The 13,613-nt window shown below is 43.1% G+C and overlaps 1 protein-coding gene across 7 annotated transcripts in view; it reads right to left on the bottom strand.

The window, feature by feature from the left end:
- Window positions 1-6,792: 6,792 nt before the first annotated feature.
- The window catches only part of Wdr47 (WD repeat domain 47), a 55,081-nt gene continuing 48,260 nt past the window's right edge, over window positions 6,793-13,613 (bottom strand). For 6 of the 7 annotated variants that reach the window (XM_028879357.2, XM_028879358.2, XM_028879353.2 and 3 more), the window contains exons 14-15: window positions 9,719-9,937; window positions 6,793-8,085 (exon numbers count right to left, since the gene is read on the bottom strand). In XM_028879357.2, the coding sequence (XP_028735190.1) occupies window positions 7,943-8,085; window positions 9,719-9,937 (362 nt within the window). In that variant the 3' untranslated portion in view covers window positions 6,793-7,942. The remainder of the gene's footprint in view (window positions 8,086-9,718; window positions 9,938-13,613) is intronic. The other variant, XM_028879359.2, reaches the window with a different exon arrangement.

Raw genomic sequence — 13,613 nt, 5'->3', positions numbered from 1 at the left:
TATAGCAAAACCTCAGAACCCTAGGAGGGGGTAAAGGAACCAACCAATCATTTTAAAGGTCACCCTATACTCATTCTTGTTTCCGAGTTGTTTATGCCCTGACATCTTAGTGTCTTACCAGCATAAACAACTTGAGCTAACTTCCTTCCTCACTATCTGTATCTAATCTCCATACAAACAACCCAAACTAACTTCGTCCTTGTATCGACTCTCTGCATAAACAGCTTAAACTAACTGCCTCTGGCACCATTTGTATCTACTCTCTGTGTAAACAGCTTAAGCTTAAGCTCTATTTGTCTAACTTTCTCTGGGCACCCTCTTTGCAACCCATGTATGCCCCACATGTCTGTGCATGTGAATTCAGGTGCCAGCTGAGGCCAGAGACATCTCATCTGATACCTTAGAGGTCGAGTTATAGATGATTGTGAGCCACAAAGCACAGGTGCTGGGTAGCCAAACACCAGCCTTGTGTCCTCTAGAAGAGCAGTATGTCCTTGAACAGCTAAGCCATCTCTCCAGCCCTTGTGTCTGTTGCTGGTTGCCCACCAGATCTAGTTGGTAAGATTCTGTTGCTGGAGAAATCACATGCCTAAGTCAGACTGGAACTGAACTGGAAGCTTACTCTGGGTTGGTTAGCTTTCATAGCCCCAGAGGGTGCTACAGGCTGCTAGAGAAGTCATCAACTGTCTTATCTCACTCACTAGGGACCTTGTGCTACCCTTCTGACCTCCCAGGCAAGATGTGCCCACTTGTGCAATAGTAGCAAGCTGCAAAGTGGGTAGCCAGCCTCTTTCTGATTTGAGTTGAGGACAGAATTCATGCCTGGCACGGTAGACCTAGACAAAAGTCTGTGGCCGGGGAGATCATATTCCCTGGTGGGGAAGCTACTATTGTTTTGCTCAATAGATAAGTTGTGCATATCAAACAGCCTCCCAAATACTGACGTTTCTACCCATAGATTAGTACTGCTTTCAGCTCTGGTCAAAGAAGCTTCATTTTGCAGCAGCAGTGGCTCATACAGGGACTCCTAACTGCTCAAGGTGCTGAGAACAAGTGACTTCAATGTTCAGCCCTACATGGGATATCCATATCACTCATTGGGGGTGGAGAGATGGCTCAGCCGTTAAAGGCTAGGCTCACAACCATATCACTCATTGGCTCAGGGAACGTCACAGGAGGGGTGTGGGAGAATCTAAGAGCCAGAAGGGCAGGAGTGCTGTGGAACATTGTCCCCCTGGCTTGACATGGTCATTACAGTCATGACTCACTAGTAACTATGATTACCTACACAAGACCTGTTCAAGACAGTACCGGTCTTGACATTATTGTGAACATGGCAAAGAGATCTTGAGGCTCCACTCTGCCCTGAGGCGCTATGGGCAGTTAATGGTTGCTGGGGAGAGGAGGTATTTTCTTTAGTGGTACAGCAACTGGTAAGTCACCCACTCATGCTCCTGTAAATAACCCCTCACCTATGCTCAGGTGCTCAACCCTAATCAAACTCCTAGAGCTGTATTCCCACTCTTTTGATTAGCATGCATTAACTGTGGATACCGGTTACATTTTATTTTCATATGTTTATATAACTGTGGATACTGGTTACATTTTATTTTCATATGTTTATAATGTATTTTGACCAAACCCACTTACCATAACCTTTTGTCCTCTTCCCCCTCCTTTGGATCCCATTCTTCACATCAGTCTCCCTTCAACTTCCACCTCTCTCTCTCTCTCTCTCTCTCTCTCTCTCTCTCTCTCTCTCTCTCTGTGTGTGTGTGTGTGTGTGTGTGTGTGTGTGTGTGTGTGTGGTGTTTAATTATGGATGCTTACATGTGAGCATGGGTGAGGAGTTCAAGGTTGTCCTTGGATAGAGGGATGAGGGATGAGGGATTTGGGGCCACTGAACTCCTTCATCATCTCTACTAATTAGTTACTTTTCCTGTTGCTGTGATCAAATGCTGACATAGGATTATTTGGGCTCGTAGTTCAGGGGAGGAGCCCATCATGATAGGAAGTCATGACAGCCGGAACTTGAAGCAACTAGTGATATATTATATCCTTCATCAGAAAGCAGAGCATGAGTGATCAAGGATACTAGCGCTCAACTTGATTTCAGTTTTTATTCAGTTCAAGACACCAGCCCATGAAATGGGGCTTCCCACAATTTAGGTGGGTCTTCCTACTTCTATTAATGTAGAGGCATGCCCAACGACTATCGTCAGGTTGACAATATTAGTAGACACCACACCATTTACCCAAACATAGTTGATGAAATCTCCGTTCTGTCCTTTGTCATCTTTGACTGGAACATCAGGTGGTTGAGCCTGGCATGTTGGGACTTAGCGCCAGGACTCTGGTCCTAAAACTCCAGCAACAGATATTTTTTTTATTTTAGAAGATTTGTTTCATATGAATAAATGTTTTGCCTACATGCATGTTTGTGCATCACATGTGTGCCTACTAGGATCCCCCAGAACTGAGATTATGAGTTGTAAACCACCATGTGGGTGGCTGGGAATCGAAGCCAGGCCTCTGCAAGGGCAACTAGAGCTCTTAACTACTGAGCCATCCCTCCACCCCAGTAACATATTTAAATGTAGGACTGCTGAGTGGTAATTTTATTTTTTATTTATTTCTGTATTTTGTAACAGGGTCTTACTAGGTAGCCAGCCCCCAACAGGCTCCCATGACATAGTCCCTCCCCCTCAGCCTCCCAGGGCTGGGATTGCAGGCAGATGCCAACACACCTGGCTCCCATTTTAACTTTGTGGGAACTGCCAACCTCTCTATAGAGCGTTTTATGATCACAAGTGTGGCCAAGGAAAATGTCCTGCATCCTCAACTGTGTTTGAATCCTTTTGTGGAGGTAGGGGGAGATAATAGTGTCTTGTTTTGTTGCCCAGGCTGACCTCAAACTTTTTTTTTTTTTGAAGCATTTTTTTATTTTATTTTATTTTACAATACCATTCAGTTCTACATATCAGCCACAGGTTCCCCTATTCTCCCCCTCCCACCCCCTCCCCTTCCCCCAGTCCACCCCCCATTCCACCTCCTCCAGGGCAAATCCCCCCCCCCCCCAGGACTGCGATCAACCTGGTAGACTCAGTCCAGGCATGACCTCAAACTCTTGCACTGCCTCCCAAGTGGCTAGGCATACAGGAATGGAATTGCCTCCAGAGAGAATCTTTTCATGCTCTTCTTTGATGAATGACTATTCAAATCCCTTTCTAATCAGGATTTTTGTTTGGTTGGTTTTGAAAGTTGTTTTAATTTAGTAATCTTCTGTTTGCGTGTCTGGGACAGGGTCTTTATCACAACTCAGGAAGGCCTGAGATTTACTATGTATCCCAGGCTGGCCTTGAACTTGTGGCAATTCTCCTGCCTCAGCCTCCCAACTGCCATGTCCAGATAAATAGATATAAATGAATAAATAAAGTGTATACATGTGTGCATGACAGACACACACACACACACACACACACACACACACACACACACACACACGTTTGTGTGTGTGTGTGTGTGTTTGTTTGTTTGTTTTTGGAGACAGGGTTTCTCTGCCCAGCCTTTGCTGTCCTGGAACTCAGATATCTATCCTCCTGCCTCTCCCTTCTGAGTGCTGGGATTAAAGGCATGCACCACCACCACCACCACCACCACCACCACCACCACCACCACCACCACCGCCGCCTAACTATAATTATATCTTCTTAAAGATTTGTGAATGTTTTCTCATGTTTTATAGGCTTCCTTTCACTGTTTACTATATATTTGGGGCTTATAATTTTTGAGGACAACTGAATATTTTTATTGAAAACAGAAAAACAAAGAGGGGAAATTTGCATTAGACCTCAGTCTAGTACCACCTTTTACTCAAATTCCTTTCTCACATCTGGCAGCAGCTGGTAGAGCAGACACTTTGGTCTTGGCATTTCCTTTTATGTATGCAGCTCAGAATCTATTCAACCCCATGGGGAAGACAATGCAGAGACACAGGGAATGGACATACGTATCTAGTTACTGCAAGTAATTTCTGGTGCTTTAAGACAGTTCAATAACGGAAAGGAAACCCAGGCCAGTGAGTGACTCAGCAGGTCAAGCGCTTGCTGCCATTGCTGACGACTTGAGTTGGATCCTTAGGACCAATGTGGTAGAAAGAGAGAACTAAATCCTAGTGGCTGTCCTGACCTTCCTCCGCCCGCTACAGTGCTCACAGAGAGACACATACACACACTTATGTGTGTGTGAATAATGGAATAGAAATGTCAAAGAGAAATGAATTTCACACCTCACCTGAGAGGGTCCTGAAAGCTTTCTCCCTGGCAATGATTAAAGTAGGCACATAATTTTATAAACTTGGGGAGGGGTAGTGGGAAGTGTTGAGAATCAAACCTCGAGACTCACACACACACCAGGAAGGTCTCTCCCGCTGAGCTAAATCCCGAACTCTCTCTATTTATTTATTTGAATATGAATTTTTTGAGATAGGGTCTCAGGCCCTCCAATTTGCTATACAGGAATGTAGCACCATGCACATCTGCCACCATGAAACTTCACAGGTATATTGATAAGGTTTTGATATTTCATTATATACTAGGGTATGTAATGTACCACTTCAAAAAGCTGAAAGAATGAAGCTACACAAAGGAATGGAAAATCCCATGGTATCCTATAAATACAGACAATTTCTATGAGAAAGGATGAAGTGGGAGGGAGGGGGAAGGAGGAGAAATGAAAAGGAAATGGGGGAAGAAAGAATTATCTGTCCTAGAATGACTGGGTAGCTGTGAACATGGAGGTCCTGGAGTTGCTGCCCAGGGAATCTCCCTATACCTCATTTGTAACTTTTTTGTTGTTGTTTTTTTTCGAGACAGGGTTTCTCTGTGTAGCTTTGCACCTTGGGACTCCTGGAACTCACTCTGTAGTCCAGGTGGGCCTCGAACTCACAGAGATCCACCTGCATCTGCCTCCCAAGTGCTAGGATTAAAGGTGTGCGCCACCTCCGCTCAGCTCATTCATAACTTTTATGTGTTTTATGATAAACGAGTAATTTTGCCGTTAGGAAAATCAGCTAACAGGAACCATGAAAAAATCTGCTCCTAAAATGTAGAGAGCTCAGCTATGGAGGTGCCCCATGTTCTGTGTGGTTATGGAGGTCCATAGAGAATAAAGGTGGGCTGTGGTTATGGAGGTCCACACAGAACAAAGGTGGGCTGTGGTTATGGAGGTCCACACAGAACAGAGGTGGGCTGTGGTTATGGAGGTCCACACAGAACAGAGGGCAGGCTGTGGTTATGGAGGTCCACACAGAACAAAGGGCAGGCTGTGGTTATGGAGGTCCACACAGAACAAAGGTGGGCTGTGGCTATGGAGGTGCTCCACTCAAACCTCTAGTAGAAGAACCTGCTGAGGAAAGCACGGTGACCAGTAGTGACACCTTGGTCTCTAATGCATTCTTGCTAAGCACTACTTCTCCTGGGCTGTCAGACAGAGCACAGCAGGGCAGAGTGCCTAGCCCATCAGTGAAGAAGAGAGGCGACCCTCAAGTGCCAACTGCCACTCAGTGACTGGTGCAAACCACTGACAAATGGGAACCACAAAGTGGGCACACTCAAACCCAACCTACACTCATTGCATATCACACACCACTCTACACATGGCGAGAACGCTGTGTATTCTCTGAATGTTCTGATTCCTGGAAAACAAAGTCACTCTCTCTTGGTTTGTCAAAACCGTTGGTTGTCCAAGAAAGAGGGAGCAAAGTCTGATTTGGGAAATGAGAGCAGCATCACCACATTCTTAGCTTAACTTTTGCCAAAAGTAAAATAAGATCATGTTTGTCTGTTTTTTTGCCACCCCCTGGCCTAGTTTTTAAACTTATCAAAAAATGACCATTAAAAACTCCTAAAATAGAGCCTGCAATGGTAGTGCACGCTTTTTTTTAGACAGTTTCTCCATGTAGCCCAGGCTGTCCTGGAACTCACTCTGCAGACCAGGCTGTCCTGGAACTCACTCTGCAGACCAGGCTGGCCTCGAACTCACAAAGATCCTTCTGCTTCTGCCTCTGGAGTGCTGGGATTAAAGGATGTGCTGCCCCACCCGGCTATGGTGGTGCACACTTTGAATCCCAGCACTTGGGATGCAAGTAAGTCTCTGAGGTCCAGACCAGCTAGAGCTAAGAGTGAGACTGTCTCAAAACAAAACCGGAAATCCTAAAATTCATGAAATTGTGCATTAAACTAAACCAAGGAGACTTAACTTTAAGACACTGGTGTTTACAGTGTTCCCTCTGCCTCCGTGTGGTGAAGCTGTTCAGCATTCAAAAGCTTCCAAACCCCACTGGAGCACTGAGTTAGAACGTGTACACCCCACTAGGTACTTGTTCCCATGGCCTGGCTTCCTGATAGTGCGGAGGGCAGAACGCGGGCCTTCTGCACGCCCTGCCAGGGCCTCACCATGGAGCTAAGTTCCAGCCCTTGCTGTGCCGGGCTCTGTTAATTAAAAACCACAAGGAAAAGGAGGGCCTGCAGCTCAGGAGCAGCAGGTGTCTGCTTAGCATGTGCAGTCTTAGGTTCAATCCTTCAGCACCTCAAGAGTGACCTGAGAAAGGACAGGGTGAGGGCGGGACAGAGAAGTGCTGTCTTGTTAGGAGCTGCAGAGTGAGCTCGTGAAAGAGCTTTAGGACAAAGTAAGGAGCAGGGTATGCGTGGTCTTTCTCTCCACCTTCTCCAAGTACACTGAAGCAGCACTCTGAATGGAGTGCCACAGACTTAGACTGTGAGAAACCGATAGTTTTAGGTGTCAAGAGGTCTTTATTGAAAGAAAAGCACAGTTACACTTCTATTACCCTTCCCACTTGTGGACTATAGATTTAAAATGCTTACTACATATAGTGAACAGACAGGTCAATACAACTGCAGTTGAAATAAATAAAATAGCCTATTTAATAACTTAAAGTAAAATACTGAACAATATGAAAATAAAGATACATAAAATGTTAGAATCTATAGTACTGTACAAATAAAGTCATTATTCTTCATTACACAAAACTGTGCCAGAAAAATCCAAATAAGTTTCTGGAGTGCAAAGTTTCAGTTTTCCATTTTAAATTATCATGCAGACAGTTTTTCAAGCCATGCTAGGGTCATGGCAAAGTCTTTAATTTTTTAGGAGGAAAATGCTACCCAGTAAATTACCCCTACCGTCAAATATTGTTCCACATAACTGCAGCTGCTCTGCTTCTACAGTATTGTTTGGAAGGGAGGTATCATGTGCATTCAAAAAAATTGAATTCAACAAGTTTCCAAAGCAAAATAGTTACTTTTTAGCCTGAAACAAAATAATGTGGCAAATGAGCAACCACAGCCTGGACGAAGGAAAGAAGTGGCTGCTGCAGAGTGAGCCGAGAAGCAGTTTTCCTTTCATCCAATAATGACCCTATGTGAAGACAACCATGTGAAATCTGAGACCTCCCAAATTCTGACCTCTAGAAGACACGTGATACAACATGGGATTGTGACAAGAGCAAAGTACTTTCTGAACACCTATGTTTCATCTGGGGAGAACGTGGCTGTATTATAATGTAACAATTATTTAAATATTAATTCCATATCAGTGTGTGTATAAAACTGTTATCTGGGGCAAAACCCGAGGAGTGCATTTAATAATAAACCATAAACACATCCTGTACCTTGACTCGGCGTGCACACCAACCTAAGAGCTCTGCAGATTTGGCAAGAAGACTCCCAGCAGCCTGAGCACACATGGAAGACTGAAAACCACCTCCCCACCACCCCCGACACCTTCTGTGGCCAGGACACGGTAGCAAGGGGCTTCCTTGTGCTACAGTCTTTCTGGACAAGTCTGTTCTCCGGCCTGTCGTCCTCACAAGTCAGTAGTCTCGAGTCTGTGCTCTGACTGCACGGCCCTCCATGGGCGGCCTCTAGCCACTGTAAGTCCAGAGGGTGACAGTCCTGTCTGCAGAAGATGACAGGAAGGAAAGGTCCTGGGTGTGCCATCTGCACTGGATCACCTTGTCCTTGTGCTCCCCCACCACCATGAGAGGAAGCTGCTTGGTGAGGTCCCCTAGATTGAGAAAGAAGAGACATTGGCTGATCAGGGGAAGTAAGCAGGTACATGGACTGTACACACCTCCTGCTACTTTGGAGTGCTACAGTAGAAAGGTCTCGGCAGAGAGAAATGTCAGGATCTGGTAGCATACGCATGGCAACATTTGTCACAGCTGCCGCCCTCTCCACCAGTGCTGCTCATCTCACTCAAGGCCTTCACTGATTTTCCTTCCTTTCCCAATTTAAAGTTTGATGGGGGCCTGGAGTCTGCTGGCGGACCTCTTCTGTCCCTCTGTATCTTACCTTCCTCTGAAATCCCATCTATGGCAGATGTTTATGTGCCTATGATTCACACTCACTTTATCCACAAACCTAAACTGCAGATTAATAACCAAGTAATTTTTTTTTTTTGAGATAGGGTCTCACTATGCAGCCCTGGCTGTCCTGGATCTCACTCTGTAGCCCAGGCTGGCCTCAAACTCAGAGATCCAGCTGCCTCTGCCTCCCAAGGGCTGGGATTAAAGGTGTGCCACCACATCCAGCCTTTAAACATCTGAATTAAAATACCCTTGAATTCGGTTACTTCTTCCACCTCCACTTCATACCTCATTCCCAGACACCACCCTCCTCAGGCCAAGCCAGCAGCACCGCCTCTGATTCTGCATTTCTATTCCTGCCCTGCTAACAACACACACAGTAGGAACTCAGATTACTTTAAGAATCTAATTAGATCATATTACTCCTTGATTAATGATCTTCCAAAGGCTTCACGCTGTCATTTTTTAAATGCTGGCAGCTCATCAACAACAAATGTACTGTTCTGGTGGGAAACTGACAATGGGGAGGATGCATGTGAAGGGCAGATAGTACGTGGGAAATTAATCTTTCTCTTGATTTTTCTATTAACCTAAAACTGCTTTTAAAAACAGACCTTTTATGCCAATAAACTTAGCCTCAGAAGTAGACTTCTGTATCTCTTCCCTTGGGTTCACTCAGTTCCAGCCACCTCCACCTCCTGCAGCGTCATGACCACTCCAAGTCTGCCCCTGCCTCAGCATCCTTGTCTGTGCTATGCTCTTCGCGACGATCTTTGTATAGCTTGTTCCTCCTCATGATTCAGGCCTCCATGCAAATGGCATCTGTCTAAAACAGCCATCCCCTAACCAGTCACTATCTCCTACCGGCTAATTTTTTAATAGCACTGGCCAGTACCTAAAAAGTTACATCATTTGTTAGTTTATTTTTCACTGGCCTCTAAAATACAAGCTCCATCAAGATGGGAATTATTTAATTCATCTGCTCTTAGTTGGTACAGAGCAAACATTTAGTTAATGACTGTTTAAAAACTAGACACTGAAGGACTAATTATATAAATTGTACAATGTTATTTTTAAGGATGCTAAAGGGTATATAAATCCATCACTTGTACCACAGAATAAGTCACTGTAGTAAAAATAAATTGAATAAAATGTGTTTTATTAAATAAAATTTCACTCCATTTACTTAATAGTTTACTACAAGAAACCTTAATTCAGTCTTCTCAATAACTATAAAATTAAAGCTTAAAAATGTTAGCCAATCATATCAGACTAGAAAAAAGGCCCACATAGCACAGGAGACTATAAACAAAGGGAAGCCAATCTCATCACCTTGCAGGTCTGTCACCTTGATCTTCATATCGTAAGAGCCCGTCAGTAAGTAGTGGGCTCCAGGAGAGAAGCGAACAGAGCGCACATCACTGGAATGAGGGTGGTAACTCTGGACCATTCTGCCTCCTCTTATGTCATACAGCATGCAGCTGGAGTCTTCTTGACCCGTGGCTAAGAGACGGCCACTGGGATCCACAGCCACAGATGCCACGGCACTGCCTACAGTGGAGAAATGAAAATTGCAACACAGAAAGTTAATACACTTATGACACAATGTAGCTATTTATGTTCACTGAACCACACACTAACGATCTGATGTAGCTTATCAATACTGTTATATTCATTTGATAAGGAATGTATTGTATAAGGAAAAATCTAAATTAACTAATAACCACTGTATCTTTTTTAGAAGCAAGGATAAAACTACATCTGTAAGAAATGAGAACCTATTTCTTGTGAGTTGAAAAACCTCCAGCATAACACTGTGAAACAGTGCTAGAAAAACACTTCTACCCCAGTGAGTTCACTACTAGACAAGTCCTAAAATATACCTCTAAACTCAGCTTAGAGTATCTAGCTGTGAGAACAAGAAACTCACTAACAAATTTTACTGTAAAGCAACAGTGTAGGGAATATCCCAAGGCAACCCATGATTTATTAACAACAGAAATTAAGTTCTGAGTCTGAAGGACATAGCCCTAACTTTACCATGTATTTTCAATGGAGTTATAACTCCAAGCAAACACAGAAAGATGGCTAAAAAAATTAAATGCTAATGATCGTTTGTGGACCTGCCAAAACTCAACTGTATCTAAGAAAATTTCATTACTTAGAATTTAAGTTTTTCTTGGTAGGAAAATGATTTGATTTTTCTCCTAAAAGGAGATCAGTCATGAAAATAAGACTGAAGAGTTGTGCTCAATACCCAAGTAGTTCAAGCAGTCTGTGGAAACATCACAGGAAAAAATGATATAAAGTATATCTTGAAAAACAGTAAACAGTCTAAATAATGGTACTATGTATACACAAATGTAAACTAAGATAATCTTTCCTTAAAACTGACATGAAAAAAGAAACGTTAGGGCCTGGAAAAATTACAAAAGCAAACATTAAATAAAATGATGTAACAGCTGAGAGGTTCAAGCAGTAAGGGCAGACATGAGAGGTAGTTGGAGTCATCCGTACTGCCGAGCACCTTGAATTCTAACTACAGGGGTGAAGTTGAAGAATCTCTGCAAGTTTTGAAGCAAGAGGACTACGAGATACAAGATTAATCTAACTGAAAATGTGTAAACAAGCAAAACAAGCAGTCTTTTATAAAAGACAAGGCAGGATAATCAAATAAGGGACTCAGGGCTGAATTTAAAAAAATGAACAAACAATATCGGCAGATAACTGTTTGAGCGGGTCTAAAAAAGTACAAATGAGTCCCGGAGGTCCAGTGAAACAGCCTTCCCCAGACTAGTGTCCTGTCATTTAGTGTCTCACTTGAATGCCTGGTGGACATCTCAGTTGCACGAGGAAAAGTTATCAGAATGAGTCATTGTAGTAAATAAATTATCAAAATCAGAAAAAATGGAACCAGCACAGCACAGCAGGTAAAAGTACTTGTTACCTAGTGATCCGAGTTTAATTCCTGGAACCCACATAGTGAAAGGAGAGAACTGACCCTCTCTAAAGTTGTCCTAAGACCTCCAGGAGAGCACTGTAACACATGGGTACCCCCATACACACACACATACACACAAACACACATACATATACACACACATACACACACACATACACACGTACATATACACACACATACACACATACATACACACATGCATACACACATACATATACACACACATACATACACATGTACATATACACACACATACACACATACATACACACATGCATACACACATACATATACACACACACAAACACACACATACATACATACACACATGCATACACGCACACATAAACACATACACATGCAAATACATACACACACCAAGTAAATGTAATTTATTATTATTTTTTCATTAGAGAAGCTGAGGACTGAGGATATGACTCAATGGGAAGAGTGAAAAACCGGAGTTCCGCTCTCGGACACCCATGGGAATGGCAGGCCAGGCATGCACGTCTGTGATCCCAGTGCTGATGAAGGCAGGCTCACAGGCCAGCCAGGTGGGCAGATGCGACAAGCTCTAGAATCAATGAGAGACCCTCAAAAAAAAATTAATAGTAAGATAGAGAGAAATAGATGAAGACACCTGGTGCCAGCTGACCTTTGGTCTCCACATGCACATACAGTGAGTGCATCTGCACACACATGTGGACACACACATATACTACATATATAAAAATACACACAAAAATTAGAAAAAAGGAGAACAGCTGCCACACAGGAGAATGTTGTGGAATATTGTTTTAAGATGTGTTACATTTGTTTATGCTGTGGAACATTTGTTTTAATGATGCAAAGATGTGTTGCATTCCTTTATGTTGCATTTGTTTAACTCTGTGAAGATGTGTTACTTTGCCTGTCTAAAACACCTGATTGGTCTAATAAAGAGCTGAATGGCCAATAGCGAGGCAGGAGGAAAGATAGGCGGGGCTGGAAGGCAGAGAGAGAATAAATAAGAGAAATCTTGGAAGAAAGGATCAAGGAGCAAGAAAAGGAGAAGAGGAGGACTTCAGGGGCCAGCCACCCAGTAACCCAGTCACACAGCCGGCCACGGAGTAAGAGTGAAAGTAAGATACACAGAAGTATTGAAAAGGGAAAAGCCCAGAGGCAAAAGATAGATGGGATAATTTAAGAATAATGAAGAAAAACTGGCTAGAAACAAGGCAAGCTAAGGCCGGGCATTCATAAGAAATAGAAGCCTTCATGCATTTTATTTGGGAGCAGGGTGGTGGGTCCCCCAAAGAGTAAAGAGTGAAAACAACCAACAACAGGAGAACTACACAGAGTTGAGTTTAAAGAGATGAAGATTATTGTGCCAAGAGAAATCCCAGTTCATTTCTTTAAAAAGCTGATTATTAATTCAGTTGTCTCTTGGGCTACTCACTTTACAGTAGGTAGTTCATCAGCACTGGAACATGAAACACCTAATCTCTATTAGAGGAGATAAGCAGTAAATAAGCAAAAACATTATTTTAAACAGATATTAAGAGTTCAGTGATAGGAAAGTGATAAGTTTGGAGTTAGGGCAGTCAAAGAAGGCTTCTCATGATGGTAAGGTAATGCTGAATGAAACCTAAAGATAAGAAAAGCCTGGGCTGGAGAGATGGCTCAGAGGTTAAGAGCACTGACTATTCCTCCAAAGGTCCTGAGTTCAATTTCCAGCAACCACATGGTGGCTCACAACCATCTGTAATGAGATCTGGTGCCCTCTTCAGGCATTCAGGCACACATGTAGGCAGAGCACTGTGTACATAATAAATCTTTTTTTAAAGCCTGATAAAGAGAAGACAAGAGGAAGAACACCTCAGGCTGCAGAAACAACATGAATTCACAGAAAATCTTGGGAGGTTACATAAAAGGAAAAGAAATGTTCTGAGCTGAGACTATAAGGATGCATAATGCCTGATCAGGTTTGAATCTGAAGTTACCCCCTGTGTAGGCTTCATGTTTGAATATTTTCCCCCAATGCAGGAAGTGATTTGGGGAGGCTATGAAATATTTAGGAGGTGGGTCCTGACAGGCAGAAGTAGATCACTAGCATCAGGCCTTTGAAGGTCAAGAGAAATAAAGAAGGCTACTAAAAGGTAACAAATCACCAAGAAGATATACAGCAATTTTTCATAAGACAATTACCAATGGCTTTTTTAAAGTTTGGATGTCCTGACAGAATAATACTGGGTGATTTCAATACCATACTCATCTCCAGACAAA

This window comes from Peromyscus leucopus, chromosome 6 (assembly GCF_004664715.2).
Source record: "Peromyscus leucopus breed LL Stock chromosome 6, UCI_PerLeu_2.1, whole genome shotgun sequence".
Lineage (NCBI taxonomy): Eukaryota > Metazoa > Chordata > Mammalia > Rodentia > Cricetidae > Peromyscus > Peromyscus leucopus.
The sequence above is the reverse complement of the archived record's forward strand: the minus strand, read 5'-3'. Positions and strand labels throughout refer to the sequence as shown.